This window comes from Acartia tonsa, chromosome 9 (assembly GCF_053477335.1).
Source record: "Acartia tonsa isolate MP-2025a chromosome 9, ASM5347733v1, whole genome shotgun sequence".
In the NCBI taxonomy this organism is placed as follows: domain Eukaryota; kingdom Metazoa; phylum Arthropoda; class Copepoda; order Calanoida; family Acartiidae; genus Acartia; species Acartia tonsa.
Window position 1 is genome coordinate 19,431,806 of NC_137268.1, and position 23,275 is coordinate 19,455,080.

A 23,275-nucleotide genomic window follows, 5' to 3' on the forward strand; every position below is an offset into this window, starting at 1 on the left:
AAACAATGTTTTGAGAATTTAGTTTTCAATGTTTGAATTAAGTAAGTAAACTTTGAACTAGAATAAGACATTGAAACTTATTTTACTTTTCTTATTTCTTCTCTTATTTTCTATTAGTCTCTCTCTCTCTCTGTCTCTCTCTCTCTGTCTGTCTGTCTCTCTCTCTGTCTCTATTTGTCTCTGTCTCTCTCTCTCTGTCTCTCTCTCTGTCTCTCTCTCTGTCTCTCTCTCTCTCTCTCTATCTCTCTCTCTCTCTATCTATCTCTCTCTGTCTCTCTCTCTCTCTCTCCTATCAAACTGCAATGCTGCAACATATTACTAAAAGATTTTTTAGAGACCTATCATAAATACTTAGTGCATTTATAAAAGATAAATCTTTTAATGACTAATTACAAACCATAAACAACAACAACAAAATAACAAGATGCCCCATGTTTGTATGGTGTGTTTGTATCAGGAGCGAAAAATCTCTCTAACCACTGAACCAATATAGTTATCCTGTACAGTGAAGCTTCTTATGGGTCCTGGAAAGATTTATAACAATTCTGGTGGAGGGTATCTACAATTTACCAAGAGAATTTGCTCTTGGAAAAAGGCTTAACCGCTAGTAATAGATAGAAAACAATTCTAATATTAGGTCAACAAAATGGTTGCAGGTCTAGCAGGGTACTAAATAAGAGAGAGAGGGGACAATGGGCTGTTTAATACACTAGTCCCCAAAGTTTTTTAATAACGCTCTATTATTCAATGGCTTAACAACTTTGGGGACTTGGATTATTCAAACGTTTTAACCACTTTTTGTAATCCACAGAAGGGGAAAGAGTGTGTATCATCATTGGTGATGTACATCAATTTATCGGTCATTGTCTTATCCCTTAAGATCCCTGGCACTATATTCACTCCGGGGCTGTCAACGGGAAATTGAATCTCACACAAAAAGAAGAAATTATTTGAATGAAAGAAATTGAAATCAACTTTGAATTGAAAGTTAGATAAACTATTGGATGATTGTACTTTATAAGAGTAGTTTTTTGGTAATATTAGAGTAATATTTTTGGTGATTTCCGCAAAAGGAATTGAGATTGCATAAATAAATTGAAACTAAATAATAGTAGAAGAACCAACGATAACTACCCCACCTCTCTCTTAATCTAAAATTCTTCACAAGGCACTTTAAGGAATACGGGCCATTTTTTTAATTGTCTAGATTATAGGAAGGAAAAATTTTGTGTTCAATACAAAAAGGTTGAGAACTAAGAAGATATATTACATTTCCAATACACATTATACTAACCATGTATCTAACTATTTGAAATTTCGTCACACAAATACATTTCTTAAAAACTTTGAACAAGTAAACTATATCATTATGTAAGTTAATTCATAATATCTTTTCTCGTATTTATTCGAATCCGGTGGATAGGAACCGGTTCTCATCCATACGAAAAAACTATGTCTAGCATCGTATTATATCCAGCTTTCTACGAATATAGAAATGTACAATCATAAGATTAAAACTAGTTTTTTTAGCCGGTGACTTCGTCACCTCGGGGCTAAAAAAACTAGTTTTAATCTCATAATTGTACATTCTCTATCCACGGAAAGCTGTTTATAATACGATGCGAGAAATAACTATTCTCGTATTCATTCGAATCCGGTGGATAGGAACCGGTTCTCATCCATACGAAAAAACTATGTCTAGCATTGTATTATATCCAGTTTTCTACGAATATAGAAATGTACAATCACAAACTAGTTTTAATCTTATAATTGTACATTCTATATCCGCGGAAAGCCGTTTATAATACGATACGAGAAATAACTATTCTAGTATTCATTCGAATCCGGTGGAAAGGAGTCGGTTCTCATCCATACGAAAAAACTATGTCTAGCATCGTTTTATATCCAGCTTTTTACGAGTAAAAAATGTACAATCATAAGATTAAAACCAGTTTTTTAGCAGGTGCCTTTGGCACCTCGGGGCTAAAAAAGTGGTTTTATCTTATAACTGTACATTCTATATCCGCGAATAGCCGTTTATATACGATGCGAGAAATAACTATTCCCGTATTCATTCGAAACCGGTGGATTAGAACCAGTTCTCATCCATTCAAAAAAACTATGTCTAGCATCGTATTATATCCTGAGCTGGATCTTTAAAAGCGTAGCCGTGGCCGTAGTCGTGGTCAGAGTTACAGCCACCAACCTAATAGCGATCTTTAAATCATATTAACCACGCGTAATCGTGGCCACAAAAAAAAATGCGATCTTTAAATCATATTGACAACGCGTAGTTGTAATCGTAGCGTGGTTAACCACGCTAAAAGTGACCACAGTCCGTTGGTGTGGCTAAAGCGTTGCTAAAGCCACAAAGACAGCTGCTTTTGATAATTTTAACGTAAAACCATTGAAAACGTAAATTATAATTGTTAAATGAATTTATAAATAATTGTACGGGCATGGAATATTTTATTTTAAAACTATCATAAAAATATTTTAATTGTGGTTTTTATAAATAATAAAATAAAAGTAAATTATAAAAGTTAGGATGTAGTTTATTTATATGATGTATAAAATAATGTACGGGCATGGAATGATTAGTTAATATTGAACCGTCACGTACTAATAAAGTATGCTGCCAGTGTTACATAAAGAGACAGTTTTTAGGAAATTAATATGATAAAACTATAAATATACTTAAATTAAATTAAATTCTTTTGGGGATTTATTGCTGCAATATTATTGATAAGGTTGGAATATTATTACATTTTTTAAATTTTAGTAATCGAATGTATTTCTTTATTTATATTGAATTTATTGGACTCTCCCTTTGTCTTGTGTGTAGTGGCTGTCTGTCCAGCCGTGCTGGGCAATTGGCCAGGCGTGCAATGTCGTGCTGTGCCGTGCCCCGGCACGATATAGGCCATACCAGCCGTAGTACCAACTACATTGGATCATGCCCTTAATAATATGTAAATATTACAAACATTTAAAATGTGTTATTAAAATAGTAATTTTGTATAAAATATAATTTCATTTCTTTGATGAAAATAATTTATTTTTAGGTGGGCCATAAAAGATTTTAGATATCCATTATTCTAGGATAGCCGGCATTGCATTGCTGTAAAATCATTTAAAAATCCATGTTTTATTAGCAGCACTGTGGCGACGACTACAGCTACAGCTACAACCACAGCTACGCCTACGACAACGACTACAACTACAACCAGTCATATCGTTAGTTTCAAAAACTAATTTAAGGCTTCAAAATATTAAAATTGGTGCCAAATATTGCTAAATTCCCTAATTTTCATACTGGGGGTTAAACGTGTGAAAGAAAGGGGTTAAATAGGTATATGATAAATATTGAAATAGCTATACATTTTCATACGGCCAGGATATCGTTGTAAATCACTAATTATCCCTTTCAAAAACTTAGCTAGACCGTTTAATTTTATTGGGCAATTTGAGTTTTTTAAAAAATATTGGATTTCTCAAATAAATTAGCATGTTCATATGATCACGGAACCTTCGCATATTACAAAAAAAATTTTCTAGCTAAAGTTTTTTTTTGTTGAAATATACATGAAAAAATTTAAATAGATATAAAATTTGTATAATAGATAAGATTTTTAACACTGAAAGGTTTTTTTACTTAATATTTACTTAATATGCACGTCATTATAAAGTATAAACATTGTTTACTGAAGCAAAATGTTGTCCAGATTAAATAGTGATTGTCAAAGAACCACTTTATCTTGTTTGACTTGTAATTTTACAGTTCGTATTTGTAAAGTAGCGGCACTGCAGAAAAAAAATTTATCTTCAGTTAAAATTTCCCTCCTTTTTATGAGGTTCTTATGATAATACTCCACTGTAACTTAAGAAGGGGTCATCTTAAACGGGTCAACATATGGGAGAGGGAGAGGATTAAGAATAAAATGAGAGATAAAAAACAAGGATGATAACTTCCTTAAAAGCAAAATAGTAGTACAAACAAACATTAACACTTGTATTTTGTCTGTTGTTATAACTGAATAATCAGAATATAAATGTTTAAGTAAAAACAAAATTATAAGTGAATATTTGGAGTTGCTATGCTTTCTAAATTGTACAATAGAACAATACTAACATGCCTAAATTCTAAAAAATCAGTTCCAGATGTACAGACGGACGGACGTGCAACCAACCCCAATTATAGAAAAGAAAATTATGATAAGAGATATCAGTAAAGGACGGAGCGGCCTTGATTATAGAAAAGCTTCGCTTTTAAAAATTGGTCCTTAGAAACACATTCTTACAAAGGTATATCTAACATTGTCTCACATAAAAGTTAATTTTTAAAAGCGAAGCTTTTCTATAATTAGGGTCGGTCCGTCCATACGGCCGTCCGTCACTCCGTACGTCCGTCCGCAACAGATAGCTTTTTTCGTTAATTTAGGCATGTTAGAACTGTCCTATCGATTTCAAACTTTGCATAGTGATTCCTGCAGTAATAAGGTAAGATTTAGAAAGCGTAGCAACTCTATAATCAATTTTACATCGACTCTTATACATTTATAATCTGATTATTCAATTTTGACACTATACAAGTGTTAATGTCCGTTTGTCCTACCAGTTCAGCGCTTTGCTTTTATGGATGTTGTCATCCTTGTTGTTTCTATAAATGCTCATATTTAAACTTCCTATTGTATAGGATTATGGGGGGTGGGGTGTGTTCACAGGGTTTTTTAACCCCTCCCCCCCCTCCCATATTCAATTGAATATGATTTACTTTACAAGGCATAGGAAAAAAACAAGCCGTTCTTATTTTCTCTGCTCCCTTCCTGAACTACAAATGAATTCTTAAGAGCAACTTTTTTTATGGGGGGGGGAGGGAGATTAGAATATAGAATTAGTTTTTTTCTTCGGCACCTCGGGGCCAAAAAAACTGGTTTTAATCTTATAATTGTACATTCTATATCCGCGGAAAGCCGTTTATAATACAATGAAAGAAATAACTATTATTGTCCATGTTTTACCTTTTACCTTTATTTTGGCAGAAAATAGTAGTAAATCATATTCAATTGGATATGGGGGGGGGGGGCAACTCTGTTTAACTTTACCCAAATAAAGGAAATCAGAGGGTTTATCAACAAGGATGACAACATCCATAAAAGCGAATCAGTAGTACAAACAAACAGTAACACTTGTAGATTGTCAGAACTGAATAATCAGAATAAAGTATAAACAGAATTATAAGTTAATATTATAAAGTTGTTCCACTTTCTTAATTAGATGTACAGACGGACGGACGTGAAACCAACCCCAATTATAGAAAAGCTTTGTTTTTAACAGCAGTAGATATAATTAACACCCCTTCCCATAAATCTTTACAATAGGAACTTGATGTTTAAATATGAGCAGTTTTAAAAGTTAAAAGAAACAAAATTTAACTTTCACTTTTAATTAAAAAGCTTTATTGTTCATTGGTTCAGCGGTTAGTGAGATCCTTAGTTAGAGCATGACCTGGACCTTTCTAGGGAATAGGTAGAAAGCAATCAATTACAAATCTGCAAAATTAATCTTTTTTTAAAAATAGAATCTGTTTGTTTTGTATTGATTCTCTGCTTGTAAAACTTATATAATAAGCTTTTTTTTAAAGCGAAGCTTTCTATGATTAGGATCGTTCCGTCCGTTCAGAACAAATAGCTATTTTTTGTTAGCTAAAATTTAAATTGGATAGGGAAATGGGCGGAGATATGTTATATATAGAATCTGTACTTATACTTTTGTCTTTCCAACCCCTTCAGTATTCTCATGCAATAATTTTTGTATGCCTTAAAACAGCTATTTTTTTAGAAAAATAAAAGATCATTTTGTATGTAATAAAATAGTAATAAAATGTTTAAAATAGTTGTACGGACATTCTGGTAACGATTATAGAGTTGTTACGCTTTCTAAATTTTAATTTTAATTTGAGCATTTATAAAAGTTATAAAAACAGAATGACAACATCCATGAAAGGGAAGCTCTGAAATAGTAGGACAAACAAACATTAACACCTGTAGAGTGTCAGAACTGAATAACATTATACATTGTTGTTCTAGGAATCTGTATTCCAAAAATCATATCATTCAGATAATTATAATGCATAAAAATTTGATGTTGAAAAACTTGAAAATCAACATGTTTGAAATGGACATACGGACATTCTGATAACGAAAAGAGCTAACTGTTACAGACGTACGGACCGACTCTTATAATAGAAAAGAAGTTGAGGTTTTGATTTGAGCAAGGGGTCGAACTTGAAACCTTACTTTTAATAAAGCAGAGCTTTTCTATGATTAGAGTCGGTATGTCCGTCAATTACGGTTAGGTATGTCCTTTAAACAGTATTCTGTATTTAACAATTTTACAAAAAAAAATGACGTATGATTTTGTCAAAAATAATACATTTATAAGTCCAAGCAAACGAATGAGAAAACGTGATTATAAAACATTGGGTACCAGTATAATTTACACTTTACAGTCCATTCAATCCCTACTTGCCTTCCGGGTTTTTAAAAATGGACAAACAATGAAATAATATGAAATATATACATGGATATACTGAGAAAGAAAATTTGTAGTTAATTTAGCTTGCTAACACAGAACTCGTTTTTTGTTCATTAGTTCATCTAGTAGAAGGGGAGTGGGTAGATTGGGGGGTGGGGGGTATGGTTATTTTAGCCAGCTATGAGTTTCACTTTATCAGAATACATGAAAATATGATGCAGCATCCAAGTAATAATATTTCCGTTGTAGTAGCGCCTCTAAAATGGAATGGACACACACACAAATAATCTATGATTCATACCCAGGAATCTGAGGGGATTAGAAAATGGACTTTGCATTGATGTACATCACCAAAAATTATAAATAAAAATCTATACAATATAAAACATTGGTTAAAAAGATTGGGCACTACAAGTTCGGACCCTACCAATCACAATTCAATTTTTTTAACCTACGAGTAAAAAAACTTATTAATAAAACTTTGAGTACTTGTGTCATTAATTATCAAATGTCCTTAACAGTGCAGTGGTCCTTTTTTGGGATAGTATCGACTTTAAAATGGATTTATAATTACTTAGACATTACATCAGATTTTCCTGTTCTATTAAAAAGTGAACTATTCGGCGGGCTAAAATTTATATCTCCCCCATTCCTCTTCTTTACCCCTTCCCTTCCATCCCGACCAACAAATGTGAGGGGATATTGCAACCTAAATTTTTCTCTTCTTGTAGTCGATATAAACCAATAAAATTGCATGTTGACAAGGATATTGATCAGAGATCTAAATTGATAAGACAATGGCCGATAAATTGATGTACATCGCTAATATTAATACACAAATTTACCCTTTTTTTTACTACTATAGTGGTTGAAACGTTGGACACCCAACTTAATGAACAAACCAATCAAAATTCAAAACTTAATAAAAGTCCCCAAATTTGTAAAGCCAACGAATATATGATTAGTGAGATGAACAGCCCATTGTCCCCTCCCTCCCTGGATATTGATAGAGCTATATTATAAAATACTTATGTTGCATGTTGCAATTGTTTACTCAGCTGGGCCCAGGAAGGGAACTTTGATGATAAACAAAAATACCCCTCATTAGATTACAATTTAAGTTTAAAATGTCTGGACACTTATCTTTATTGTGTTTTAAATTGTCACATAATCTTTAAGCAACGATCACAGAGTTGATAAATACATTTTATACCCAAAGTTTTTAAGCTAATATAATTTACAGTCCAATGTCAACCCCCTCCGTGACTCTGCTAGTTCAATAAGCTTAGTACTCAGATTTCATACATTTTCAAACCCCCCCCCCCCCCCATAAAATAGGGTTAAAATCATATCGATCCAAAGAAACAATAAGTTATAAAGACATCCTGTTACTTTTTTTTACAAGAAATACTGGTTAACTTCAAGCGTAGTTTGTAGTATATTTAGAATTGAAAACAAAACCATATGTTAAAAATAACCTCCCATTAAAAAAAATATTTACCCTCCCCCCCCCCCCCAAAAAAAAAAAAAATAAGCTTGGATGCCCCTGGTACATCCCCAGTAATGATAAACAAAATTACCCCATATGTAGATTAAGATTATTGGTTGAAAAGTGTGGACACTGATAGTCTTAAACCAACCAATGAAAATACAATAAAAGTACCCAAAGTTTTGCGCCAACCAATAAAATAAAGTAATTTTAAAACTTTGGGTACCAATTTAATTTACAGTCTAATACACCCTCCTCCCTGGGGACAGTAAAGAATTTCTGTTATGATCTTTATGTAAGAATGTTAAAAAATATTGAGAGGGTTTTACCTATTAGAAGCTAACCTGTAAAGTTCAGCTAGATCAAAACAGACGCACACATTCAACGGCAAAATTTGTGCTGTGTTGTTATTTTTTTTTTTTTTTGGGTCAGTAGCTTAAAAAATATCTGAACTAGTATCCTATTATATGTATGCTAGCAGCTACGCCCCTAGCATCTAGAGGCTCTTTATTCGAAGGGGCAAAAAAAGAACTAAAGAATAGCTTAAAACCATCGTAAACCTTAAATATGAAAATATAACAGCATAAAACCATCACAAAAATTATGTGAAGCTTACCTAGAATAGAGAACCCAATCTGTTTAGCAGTTATTGAAATCTAAAGCTTAAGACAAAAAACTCCAACTTCTTTATATAATAGGATGTTATTTTTTTCTAAATACTTATACTCTTCTTATATTTATTTAAGTCTCGTTGTAAGTAAAAGATCCCTCCCCTCCCCCTATTATGATGTATGATATATGATGAATGATCATCGGTCAACTTTTGCTAAAAGAGATGGGGGGGGGGGGGGGAGTTCAGTATAGGTCAAGTGAAAGTTAAATCCTAAAGGGTATTATTTTCTTCCATCTAAAGTTGTAAGTCAAATATAAATATGAAGGGGGGGGGGGGGCCCGGGGGGGTGAGGAATATTTTTAAGGTTTAATTATATCAACAAGGATCACAACATCCATAAAAGCGAAATGGTAGTACAATCAAACATTAACATAAGCATAAATGTATAAGTATAATCAAAATTATAAGTAAGTATTATATAGTTGCAACGCTTTCTAAATCTATACAATATCTATACATTAAATTAATGATGCACAGACCGACGCGTCAAGTCTCAAGAACCAACACAAATTATAGAAAAAACCTTGCTTAGCTTAGACATACATTTATTAAACTTTAACAGTATATAGTCCTCCCCCTCCCCTTTATGATAGGAAGTTGGTCATGAATATGATGTTTACAAATGAGCATTTTTTTTTTAAAGTTACAATACACAAATTGTCAAAATCCATAAAAGCGAAACAAATTTAAAATGCATGATAATTTTGATTATTTCATTTAATTTAAGCATTCTTATAATTGTACATTCTATATCCTAGAAAGCGGTTTATATTAATTGTAAGTATGACTGAGTCTCTGAGAATTTGAATGTTTATTATTTTTGGTTAGATTTATAATAAAATTTGATCAACATGATTTTTAATATTAAATGCGCTGTTAACTCTATATTTGTTTGTCTGACTTTATATTCACTGAGCTTTGCTTTTAAGGGTGTTATCATACTTGTTTAGTTACATTCAGAGCGGAAGCAAAGCTACTCCTTTTTAAACATTTTGATTTTTTGAAATTTTTTAGTTACAAAGCTACTCTGTAATATGTTATTTGACAAGGATGACAACATACACAAAAGCAAAGCTCTAAAACGAACATTAACACATTTAGAGTTGCAAATAACAACTTTGGAGACTTTTTTTCTTTAATTTTGATTGGTTGGTTTATTAAGCATGAAATGCTGCCAAAATGAAAATAAAAAAACAAGCGAAATTAGCAATAAGAACTAAGATTAACTATCTTGCTACGAGATTGCGTGATGATAGAAAAAAAATCTATTCACCAAACCTTTATTATTCCAAGTCATAAAATTCTAGTGAGGCCATAAACCTTCTTCGTATGATAATATTTTCCGGAATTTTTATGATTTTCTGACAATGTTTGACCGTAAAGATATGTGAACATATGTAGTATCTTACAAATACATCCCAAATCTAGCATAAGTTGACCCTTCTATCCGTATGAAAATGTTAACAAAGGTGTGAAGTCTCAATTTCCTGTCGTTTGAATATATAGGGAAATTTGTATATTGTTAGGGTTATTTTTAGTATTTTGAAAATATTGAAAACAGTAACATTTCTCTACGAAATCACCCATCGTTTAAGATTTTGAGTATGTTTTGAAAATACTATAAACTAAAACTATCATTGACTACAACTACAGCCATGACTACGGCCACGGCTACAGCCATGCCAACGGCTACACATTTAAAGATCCAGCTCAGTTTTCTACGAATGTGGAAATGTACAATCATATCCCCGGAAAGCTGTTTATAATACGAGGCCAGAAATAACTATTCTAGTATGGCTTTGGCCCCGTCGGGCTCACAAACTTGTTTAAATCTTATTATTTTCACATTAACATCCACGGAAAGCTGTCTAGAATACGATGCGATTATTGACCTATCTTTATTTTAGAGAGAACCGAGATACTGTGTTCTGTCAAATGAGAAGAATTATTGACCTCATACACTTTGTACTTAGGTAAGATCAAGAGATAGATCAATTGACAACAATTTATTCTTTATTCGTTTTTCATGAAAATTTAAGTGTACAGGGGTGCGAAATAAAGATAAAATTAAATCAGTCCTTTACAATACAGCAGTCAAGTTAATATCACTTTTCATATCTGATTGACAGCAAAAATAGAGTTAGGAAAAGCTTAAAATCAAAAAGTGATTTTAATAGTCTCTATGTTGCTTTCCCTAAAGGGCAAATCAAGCACTGAAATCTCCCCGCCTTTTCAGTTTTTTATTATTTTTTTCAAAATAAGGGGAGGGAGGGTAGTTTTTTCTCCTATTCTTAATCCCTACTAGGAACATCTAACCTATACTTAAACAAAAACCACTTCAAACTTTTCAATCAGTAGGAGTTTTATGCTTTACAAGGCACTTTTAGGGTAATTGTTAACTGTAACTGTTAACTGTTACTATTATTCAGAGATGGACTATATCCTGGACCAACAGAGGATTTGGATCTTATGAGTATGCCAGGCGATACCACATATCAAAATGGAACTATGTAAGTAAATATCTAGATATCTTATTATATATCTATTTTATATGTGTGTGCCGATGGATGCCACATATCAAAATGGAACTGTGTAAGTAGATATCTTTTTATCTATCTATCTTGCTAGCTATCTTATGAGTATGCCAGGTGATACCAGATATCAAAATGTAAATATGTTAGTAAATATCTCGATATCTTGTTATCTATCTATCTATCTTATGAGTATGCCAGGGATACCACATATCAAAATGTAAAGTAAAATGTAAGTAGATATCTAGTAGATGGACAAAGTGTTTCTAAAAATCAACCTTGTAATGTCATAAAAATGAGGAATTGTCCATCTCTTTTTACGGGTTTTCTTTCCCACTTCTTCTCTCATCTCCCTCATTTTTATGACGTTACATGGCTGATTTTTGAGACACTTTGTCCAGTTACAGATATCAGTTATCTAGATATATTTAACTGTCAGTCTTTTTAGTTGTTTTTATATACATATTTCTACTTATCCATCCATTAATCAACCAATCTATCAATTCATCTATTTATTAATACATTCGTCAATCCATCTATCAATTCCATTAATTAATCTATCAGTCTATTCATCTATTCAATCATTCCTCTGTCAATCTATCTATCCTTCTATCAATCTATCCATCCCTCCGCCAATCTATCTATTTATCCGTCAATCTATCCATTTCACCGCAAATCTATTTATTTTTTTTGCCAATCTATCCATTCCTCCGCTAATCTATCTATCCCTCCGTCAATCTATCTTACTTTCCGTTCATCTATTCATCCCCCCGTCATCTATCACACTATGAATGTATCTATTTAGGGAGGATGGCTCAAATGAACCTGAAACCAGCCTGCTAGGATCATTGAGACAGTTTGATCATTCTGTTGACCTTCTAAGAATGTCTGTTGTCAGGTAAACGTAACCGATTGCTATCCGCTGGATAAGAACCGTTCTCAGCCATGCTGAAAAATCATGTATAGCACCGTAATACAGACAAATTTCCACGAAAATTAAATAAAAATCATAGGATTAAAACCACGGTTTGCTAGCCCGGGACAAACTGGTTTTATAATTTTTCATTTTTATATCCACGGAAAGCTGTCTTTAATACGATACGATAAATAACTGTTTGTACCTTCAATCAGCGGTTTCCCTCAAGGTGCCAAGTTGAGCACAGAAACCCCCCTCCCAAATTTATATGATTTTAAAGTGAGGGTGGTGAGGTAGTTTTTCTTATGCAAAAAAAAACAAAAAATCATGATAAACAGACAAAGTGAATTATAAACGAAATATTCACTGTACTGGTCGTAAAAAAAGAAAGAAAGAAAAAGAAAGAAAGAAGGACAAAAGAATAGAAGATAGAAAAATGATCACGAAAACCTTATAAAAGTATTTACTTGTTACTTATCTATCTATCTATCTATGTATCAATTAGTGAGGAGAAAAACAACATGTTTTGGATTAACACACAAAAAAACACATTGACAATTATGGTGATAAACAACAGACCAGACTCAGATTTAATTACAACTGTAAGAGAAAGTAGAGAGAGAGAGAGAGAGAGAGAGAGAGAGAGAGAGAGAGAGAGAGGAGAGAGAGAGAGAGAGAGAGAGAGAGAGAGAGAGAGAGAGAGAGAGAGAGAGAGAGAGAGGGAGAGAGAGAGAGAGAGAGAGAGAGAGAGAGAGAGAGAGAGAGAGAGAGAAAGAGATAGAGAGAGAGAGAGAGAGAGAGAGGAGAGAGAGAGAGAGAGAGAGAGAGAGAGAGAGAGAGAGAGAGAGAGAGAGAGAGAGAGAGAGAGAGAGAGAGAGAGAGAGAGAGAGAGAGAGAGAGAGAGAGAGAGAGGAGAGAGAGAGAGAGAGAGAGAGAGAGAGAGAGAGAGAGAGAGAGAGAGAGAGAGAGAGGAGAGAGAGAGAGAGGAGAGAGAGAGAGAGAGAGAGAGAGAGAGAGAGAGAGAGAGAGAGAGAGAGAGGGGGGAGAGAGAGAAGAGAGAGAGAGAGAACAAACATTTAATGAATAAATAGAAAACTTTCGGAGAGAACAAAAATAGATGAAAAAAGAACTCCAAAACAAAGAACAAAACAAAGATAAAATATAACATGAATAAAAAGTCGGCATAGGGTCCCCACCACGTGGAAAGGGTTACATACAGACCCTGCTCACACTATTGTTTTTTTGTTTTTTAATTAGTGCTTTTTTTTCTGGCCATTCTGATATTTTTCAAGGAACCTTGTTTATTGGTGTGGTTGAGTACTGAACAAAAACAGCTTATGTCTCAAATTTAGTAAATAACCATGGAATTACGATATCACAGTGGTAAAATGCATTCAAATCTGGATATTCTTGAAAATAATAAGCTGGACATTTTAAATAATGTTGTCTTAGATTTTATAAATAACTACAGAATTACAGTTTCAAAGTGGGTTAATATTTAGTAATTTGGATATTCTAGAAAATAATAAGCTGGAAATTTAGATTAATGTTGTCTTAGATTTAGTAAATAACCACAGAATTACAGTTTCACAGTGGTTTAATATTAAGTAATCTGGATATTCTTGAAAATAATAAGCTGGATATTTAAAATAATGTTGTCTTAGATTTTGTAAATAACCACAGAATTACAGTTTCACAGTTGTTTAATATTTAGTAATTTGGATATTCTAGAAAATAATAAGCTGGACATTTAAAATAATGTTGTCTTATATCTAGTAAATAATCATGAAATTTTAGTGTTACTGTGGCTTAATATTTTATAATCTGGATATTTTAAATTATGATTTCTTCAAAAATAAGCATACAATTACTTTGTCACTGTTTTTCAAAATAATTAAATGGATTAATATTAAACTGAGCTGGATCTTTAAAAGCGTAGCCGTTGCCGTAGTCGTGGTCAGAGTTACAGCCACCAACCTAATAGCGATCTTTAAATCATATTAACCACGCGTTGCCGTGGCCACAAAAAAAAATGCGATCTTTAAATCATATTGGCAACGCGTGGTCGTAGTCGTAGCGTGGTTAACCACGCTAAAAGTGACTACAGTCCGTTAGTGTGGCTAAAGCGACTACGACTACAACTACAACTACAGCCATGACTACGGCCACGGCTACAGCCACGCCAACGGCTACACATTTAAAAATCCAGCTCAGGATTTATTTTATAATGTGTCTCAAATTTAGTAATAACCTCAGAAACCATTCTTCGTAAGCTTTAAATTTAAGAATTATAGTTCGCTAAAATGGATATTGTCATCCTTGTTCTATCATTTTAAAAGCTTTTCAGTTGACGTTTTTATCCAATAGTTGTGATCATGTCCAAATTGTTTTTGTCATTTTCTGATATTTTTTTCTTTCAGTCTTTTTTATTTTTCGATCTTGACTGAAAACTTTTTATTGGATTTTATTTACAATTTTATCTCACAATGTTTAATGAGAATAAAACATTTCTTTGATTAGTGCCTATAAAAAAAATTACGCCATGCAATACAAATGGCCAATGATAGGCAAATACACAGACTTAATTACCATTGGCATCCCAGTAAGACGTCATTTTTATAAAAAGCTTCTTTGTATGGGTCTTGTGGAAGGTGAAAGGTGGTTGTAACTCTTTCCATCAAACAGCCTAAATCCTGCCCAAGATTAATATTACTCATACCTGAAAATTGAAAAATAACTGATCAAGCCGTTTGTGAGATCTTATTTGACATTAATGCCAACAGACAAATGGCCAATGGTAGGTCAATACACAGACTAAATTACCAATGGCAGGCCAGCATGACGTCATTTTTTATAGGCACAATGTTAAGCTTCTTGTTGTTGTTGTTGTTAGCCATGAGGAGCTAGATTCTTCATACAATATATCAAGGAATTCCGCACATTTTTTAGGCTTCGTCCATAGATTGATGGTGGTTAACCTAGTAGGTTTCGTCGGGCAGTTAAAAACATGTACAGTGGTGTGGTCCTCGAGGTTACAATCTGTACATTTGGAGTTTGTTTGTTTGTTTAGCCCATTTCTACTCATCCATTATCGTCGTTGTCACGTGTGGCCAGGTTCAGAAATCTGGCAGCTTCCATTGGTCGGTTCCATAGATCATAGACAGTGAGGTCGGTCCTGTTATTTGGGCAATCAAACAGGTGTGTCGTTGTGTGTGAAGGGTTTAAACAAAGTGGGCATTTGTCCTGTATAGTTGGATTGATCCGGGCCTTGTAACTGTACAGGTAGTTGCTGTATCCAGAGCGCAGCTGGGCTAATGTGGCTCTGGTGCATCTGGGGAGCTCCTTTTCAGATGCATGGATGGGTGGGGGTATGCTGTTTAGGACTTTGTTAGGCAGCATTTCATTTATTGATTGTTGGACAGACTTAGTGTGAATTAATTTGAGCTTCCCTTTATACTCTTCCTCAGGGATATCAGGTCGGGACATCTGCCTGATTTCAGGTCCAAATCTGGAGGACAGAGTCTGCTTCATCTGACGGGGAGGGGGGGGAGCAGAGAGGTCGACTTTGTTAGGGTGGCTCGGTTTCTGTGTCGCCAGCAGAAATTGCTTACTAAGCATCTCACAATGTGCTTGGACCTTCATGACCTTTGTTTCAGAATGTAGATGGTCAATATCGGTCATTTTATGGCAGCCAGTGGCAGCTCTAAGAGCGGCATTTTGAGCTGTTTGAAGGCCTTGCCAGGATGTCTTGCTTAGTGAGGGTGTCCAGATATGGCAGCAGTAGTTAAGTTGGGATACACCGATAGCTTTATATGTATTAACTATCACTTCCTTTTCTTTGCCCCAGTCTGAGCCAGTCAGGGCTTTAAGGATGTTCGTCTTGGACTGGACTTTGGTTTTAAGGTCAGAGGCATGCTGCTTGAAAGAAAGTAGGTTATCAAATGTGATCACTAGAAACTTAGGTTTCTTGACTGTTGGTACCTGTTCTCCGTTAAACTGAACATCTAGATCTAAGTTACACTCATTTGAAGATGTTGTGAAAAGTGTGGCTGAAGATTTTGACGGGGAAATTTCAAGGTTCCTATTTTTAAACCAGATGTTCAGGGTTGCCAAGTATTGATTTATTTCCTCGACAATCGGTTCTATCTTGGGGCCAGAATTCAGGATGTTGGAATCGTCTGCATATGTTTCTAGTCTGATGTTTCCAGGGGGGGAGGGCATAGATGACATATATAAATTAAACAACATGGGGGAGAGAACTCCACCATGGGGTACCCCTTGTTTAACTTTCCTGTATGAAGAAGTTGAATTTCTAAATACAACGTAGGTTTGTCTGCCTCTCAGGTATGCACATAAAAACCGTTTTATGTAGTCATTTAGGTTCAGATGTTTAATGTCGTCTAGTAGGATGTTGTGGTCCACCGTGTCAAATGCACGTGACAGGTCAATGGCAACACTTACGGTTCTGTGGACAGGTTTTTTCCTGTTTAGGCCTCTGTTAATGTGGTCCAGAATACTCTGGAGGGCTGTACCAGTAGAGCGACCTTTGCGGAAACCATGCTGGTGATCTGCTAATTCTACTGCCTCAGTGACAGCAGGGAGAATGAGGGCTTCCAGGATTTTAATTGCTGGAGACAGTAAGGATACTGGCCGGTAGCTGGAGCCTTTGTCAGCAGGTTTACCTGGATTAAGCAAAGGGATGATCTTACCCGTCTTCCAGATGTTGGGAATGACGGATGTTTCCATGCATATGTTAAAGATGTTGGTTAGGTAATTGATGGCGTTTGGACCAATGTTCTTTAACATAATTGGGGACAGGCCATCAGGTCCTATGGCTCTGGAACTCTTGGACTTTTTGATGGCTTCTAACGTCTGGGCAGGTGTAAATGTAACCTTAGAGTCTTTAGGTTTACATTTTAGCTTTTGGAGGGTGCCTCTGAGAGCTTTGACCGGTTTCTTGTCTGAGGAGGGGGTGTATTGAGCATTAAATTTGTTTGCAATAGATTTAGCATCAGTTGTACATTTATCGTTAAAACAAATACCTTGGTTGTCAGGCTGGACTGGATTGTTATTTAAGCTCTTTATTGTCTTCCAAAGCTTCTTGGATCCTGCTTGACAGCTGTCGATGTGTTCCTTCCATTTCTGTTTCCGATGTTCACGGATTGTTTTTGTGATGTTGTTGTTGATTTCAGGAAGTCTTGGGTCATCAGGATTGTTTTTTCTGATGTTGTCTCTATCATCCATGAGTTTAGCAGTTTCGGTGGGGAGGGCGTTGAAGATTTTGGGGATCCTGCCTGCAGGTATGTACTTTTTGGCAGCATTTTGTAGGGAATGACGGAAAAAGACCTCAGCTTTGTGTACACTTTTGATTTTTCTTGATTTTTTAAATTTATCTTCAACATATTTTTGAAATTTTGGCCAGTTTGCTTTGGAAAAGTTGATAAAAGTGCCGTTTTTGGAATTAAATTTCTTGAGTTCTGCTTTTAAACTGATGATAATAGGTAAGTGGTCCGAGCTCATTTTGTTTGCTATTCTCCAGTTGGTATATGGTATCAGGTTGGCTGATACAATACTGATGTCAGGTGCTGTGGATGCTAGGTTGGTCACTCTGGTGGGCAGGTCATCATTTATTATGCCGCATGTTTGCCCAGTGATGATGTCGGCAAGAGAGTTGCCTCTGGTGTCATTAGTGGCCTCTGAATGCCAGAGTTGACTGTGAGCGTTGAAGTCACCTAAAACTAGGTAGGATTCACCTAGGCCGTCAAGGAGGTGGTTTAGTGGAGGCTCATAGGGGTGACCGTTCACATTAGCACAGCTGCTTTGTGGGGGAATATAAACATTTCTTATGTACAGAGTATTATTATTCACTCCAGGTATGCTGATGGTTATTGATTCCAGGAACGGGTCCTGTTCCAGGTGAATGGGTGTTGGTTCAACGGAGAATTTTACATCTTTGTGTACTAAAAATGCAAGTCCTCCACCTTTGTTTATACCTCTGTCTTTTCTTACCAGGGTGTGATTTGGTGTTTTGAAAGGTTTAGAGTCTTTCGTAAGCTTAGTTTCCTGAATAGCTGCGATGGGGATGTTGTCCTTTTCCATTTCGTGGAGAAGTTCATCAATTTTGCTGAGTATACCATTGATGTTGTATTGTAGGAAGTTCAGGTTTAAGCTTCGGTTGATAAATGGTTGATGAGTTGGGGGGTTGTTGGGGGGAGGGGGAGGGGGCGAGGGGGTAGATACACGGGGGGGTTGTGATCTTGAGGGGGGGTTGCCCGTTGGTGTTAGGTGTTTACAGCATGGTCCAAACCAGGTTTTAAATTTGCGTCGTTCTTTAGATGTTTTCAGTTGGGAACATTTAATGTGGATCCATTGTAAACAGTTGGTACATTGAACAGAAGTTGTAGATAGAATTTTTGAACAGATAGCACAGTGCCAGATTTTGGGGCCTGGATTTTGTTCAATGCCAGCTCTAAGCAGAAGAAGCCGAATAAGGCCAGCTGGAGTTGCCTTATTCTTTGTCAAACATGTTAAAAACTCGATTCAGCTGAGGGATATTCCTCTTTGTCATAGATGTTAAAAAACCGATGGAAGCATTTGTGACGTAGATGGTGATGGTGACGATGTAGGTAAGGTAGATGGGAGATTGTAAGCGTTTGCTCTTGGCTTCTTCTGCTGCTGCTGATGGTGGTGCTGCTGCTGTTGAAGGTAGATCCGCGGCGTAGACGCGGCAAACATAGGATCCCAATTCTCAGGTCAATTCTGGCTAAATATGATTGTAGGAGGAGACCATCACCGCGGGCAACATCTGCTACACCAAGCTCCAGAAGGAGCAGATGAATCATCACTATGTTAAGCTTCTTTGTCTTGGGTCTCGTTGAAGGTGAAAGGTGTGAAAGGTGGTTGTAACTCTTTCCATCAAATAGTCTAAATCCTGCCCCAGATTAATATTACTCATACCTGAAAATTGAAAAATAACTGATCCAGTCGTTTGTGATATCTTATTTGACATTAATGCCAAAAGACAAATGGCCAATGGTAGGTCAATACACAGACTAAATTACCAATGGCAGGCCAGTATGACGTCATTTTTTATAGGCACAATAACTTTTTCCATCGAATAGTCTAAATCCTGCCCAAGATTAATATTACTCATACCTGAAAATTGAAAAATAACTGGCCAAGTCGTCTATCAACAAATTTGTCTCTTCAACTATTCTATTTATCTATTAATCTATATATCTGTTTAGTCCAAGTTATTGCGATCAAATTGGATGTTTACTGGAATCAATAGTTGAAAATACACAGGTAAACAATTTTAAATTTAAGTAAACACAATTTAAAATTACAATAACTCTTTTCTACAATTAGAATTGTCAATTTAAACTCTATTTTACACTTTAAATAAACACTAAACGGGTTCGATGATGGTTAAAAGCATTTTTGGCCTAGGTAATTCGTTTTACTTTTAAATCTCACCTTTTTATAAAACTACTAGCGGCTACGCCCCTAGAGGCCTCTAGGGGCACTTGAAGAGGAGAGAGTCGAATTTGATAATTCAATTTCTTATTTTAGATTTTAAAAGAAAAAGTTTTAAAAATTTTACGTTTGACGTTTATTTTTCGCAGAACTTTCTTTCTAAAATTGGGAAATTTAAAAAAAATTTAATTTCTCTAGGGAGGGTGGTGGTACCCTCCCCCAAAATAGTTATAAACCTTCCCGGGACATATGAGAATCTACCCTGTTAAGGAGAACCCGATCGGTTCAGCGGTTAGCGAGATCCTTCGGTACAAACATACCAACACACAACACACAGACAAACACCCTGTTACTTTATTATAACGATAAATTCAAGTTATTATCATTTTGGGCCAATTAGTTTATGTAAGACTAGCGGCTATCCCCGCCCAGAGGGACAAGCGGGGGGTTAGATTTTAGTTTTGAAAAGAAATAGTACAAAAAAACTTTTGGTGAGGTATTTTTTTACAAGGGGTTATTTCTCTTGAGATGAAGAAGATACCCTTCCTAAAAATGGATATTCTCTTGATATAGAAGAAGCTCCATTGTAAAGGAGAACCTTATATTCAGCGATTGGCGAGATCCTTCGCTACAGACAGACATCTTATTCCTTTTATAAAAGAATAAATTCAAAATGTGAAAATAGTGTTGAATTCAGCTTTTGAAAACTAAAAAAGATTTTGTGGGTCAACAAAGATTGTTTATTATTTATTGGGATAAGATTAATTTATCTTCCATTTATTTATCCCTTTCTTACCTGGCATTATCCAATAACTGCCATGCCAAGTATTTTGAAGTATCCTTTTGTGGGACTAATCAAGCTGATCAAATTAGACAATAATGTGACAGACATGTCAGATAGAAGGATAGGTATATCCTTTTTAAAAAGTAACTGGATGTCCATCTGTACCGAAAGATTTCGCTAACCACTAAGCCGATATGAGTGTCCTTAACTTAAAATATTGTTTAAGTATGCAGAATTAATCAGTGTAAAGTTTAGTTCCTCTTTCATTGCACGGTCCTTTTCTTCCTGGCGTTTTCCTCACAAAAGTCTCTTGTTGAGCACTGAACCCCCTCCCACTCCACTTATATCAAAAAAAATGAAAAATATGAAATAAGAGAATGGGTTTTGGTTTGTTTGTTTATTTAGTTCATAATGTAGCCCTTCAGGGTTAGGCCACCGCAGATAAAGGCCACACAGGGTCATGACACTCCGCAGGGGTTAGGTATTGGGAAAAAACAATAACATCCCATCATTTTTTTCAATATTAATATAAAAAATTAGAGGGGGGTTAAGTGCTCGACATAAACTTCGTGGGAGAGCACAAAAAATCTAACATAACAATAGATGTTTGGTCAAGAAGCTTCTTCACACCATATCATCCGCAAAACAAGTTCAACTGTTGTACTTAAAACAGATGTAAAAAAAACACATTCTATATCAAAAAAGAATCAATAAACAATTAGAATTTGTAGCTGTGCGTTTTTTAGACATAATGTTCCTTGTTTTATCACTTTTAATGGTTCGAAATTTTGACAACGGTTAATTTCTAATTAAACTCAGTTTGACTTTACCAAAACGTTTGCTGCCTTATGATGCGTTCTACAAATTTAAGAAACAATTTGTAAAGCTTTCTCTTTATTTGTATGTCCCAAATGACCTCTAATATTATGACCTCGAAAAATTTTGTATGGCATATTATTGCTAATTTGGCATGTTATTGCTAATTTGGCATATTATTGCTAATTTTCATCGAATTTATCGATTTATCATATCCGGTCACTATTGCAAAATTTGGATGTCTATGAGAAAAGTTGTATGATCAGGATGTATTTATGTGTATAAAAAATTGTGTGAGCTGTCTATTTTTCAACAGCTTCTCAATTTTCAAAAATAATTTCTGAACGTTCTATTGGTTGGTATGTCTGTAGACGAAAAGACAGAAATAAAAAAAGGCATATAACTGTTTTATACAACACAATAATTCTAAATAGTAGGTATATGTATTGCTGCGATAATTGTTTCCAATAAATTTTACGACGATTTTTTCCTTCTTGAGAAAAAAATTTTACAAATGGTTTTGAAATAATCTTTTTTGTAGCTAAATTGATAACCTGAATCTTGATGAAAACTTTCAAAGAAACAATTTAGTATAAAATATTTTTGAGATATCTGTTTATTAAATTAAATTTTATTGCTTTTCAACAAAATTGTAATTTTTTAAACTTTTTGTTTCAAGGTTTATGGATGTTTCCCCTAAAGAACCTAGTCGAACAGTAAAAAATTCTATTGAAGAAATTTAAATAAAGATTGGGAAACAAAATTCGGTTTGATTACTCTAGGTAAGGTGAGGTTAACAGGGGTAACTGCGGAGGCTAGTATAAAAATACATGAATAAATGTCCATTTTTCAACAAAACTATAACTTCATTAAATATAAAGTCTAATGTTTTTCTAATGAGTTCTCATTTAAAAATGAAGAATGTTCAGAGTATTGAAAAATGGTTGTTTTTACAAAATTGTCTTTAAAAAATGTTTTATGTTTATATTAGGGATGTAAAAACGTGCAGAAAAGTAAAAGGGTGCCTTTTCCTCATTTCAGCCCCCTAAGATTAAGACTCCTATGACAAAACTCTGAGCACGCCTCAGTTTGAAATATTTTTTTATTAAAAATAGTAAATTCTTTTTAAAAATAATAAATACCAAAAAATAAGATGTATTTATGAAAGCTTTTTAAGTTTTAATTGCATAGTTCAGGCTTTTATTTTAGTTAGTTTGTATACAGCCAAAAATAAATATTGGAAAATCCCTTCTAAATCTCTCTTTTTCTCCCTACTCTTTTTCCTTTTACGACTTTACCAATATATCGAAATTAAGCTAAGCTAAACTGCTAGAAGGATAAATACTCTTGCAAAATGCTTATTTTAAATTTAAATTCTAAGAAATCATTACGAACAAACAAATATATATACATACTTTTAATTTTCAAAATAATTTTGCTATTTTTAAAAAGGTTATTTTTGTTTTTAGAAAACACTTTAAGTCCTATAGAGCAGAAAAGTGATCCCTTTTAAATTTATAATTTCAAAAGCATAGCTACAATTATATATGTCTGTCAGAAATAAACTGTATGTTACAATGAATTATATCTATGTATTTATCTATCCTGTAATATAAGTAGTAGGGTTTTTTTCTAATGCTTAATATTTCAATAACTTCTAAACCGATTGAGTACTCCTTTTCTATGAAGCTTTACATAGGTCCCGATATGGTTTTGAGCTATTTTATTTTTAAGTTTCAGCCATCAAATGGTTTTAGTCTATTTATACGCCTCGTTCTTACCCCACTGAATTCATAGTCCCTAGATACTAGGGGCGCAGCCGATAGTTTCTTTATGAAAATAACAGGATGTCTCTTTGTAGAGAAGGGTCTCGCATAGCGCTGAACCGACATGCTTCTCCTTTACAGCGAGCTTCTGTAGTGTTAGAGAGAAAAAATTGTGAAATCCACAATAGAAAAAATACTAATCCCAAAATAATTTAGTTTTGACTTTTTCTTACTTTTTCTTAATATACGATTGAACGTGGAGGGTTGAAGTCACCCTCCCCCCTTAC

General features: G+C 34.4%; 2 protein-coding genes across 2 annotated transcripts in view; both read left to right on the forward strand.

The window, feature by feature from the left end:
• Nucleotides 1-23,275, forward strand: part of LOC145328420 (uncharacterized) — a 383,707-nt gene that overhangs the window by 282,198 nt on the left and 78,234 nt on the right. The window lies entirely within an intron of this gene.
• The window catches only part of LOC145328417 (alpha-catulin-like), an 87,619-nt gene that overhangs the window by 37,954 nt on the left and 26,390 nt on the right, over nt 1-23,275 (forward strand). The window contains exons 5-8 of the mRNA XM_080172058.1: nt 10,607-10,672; nt 11,129-11,209; nt 12,036-12,128; nt 19,394-19,451. Of these exons, the coding sequence (XP_080028184.1) occupies nt 10,607-10,672; nt 11,129-11,209; nt 12,036-12,128; nt 19,394-19,451 (298 nt within the window). The remainder of the gene's footprint in view (nt 1-10,606; nt 10,673-11,128; nt 11,210-12,035; nt 12,129-19,393; nt 19,452-23,275) is intronic.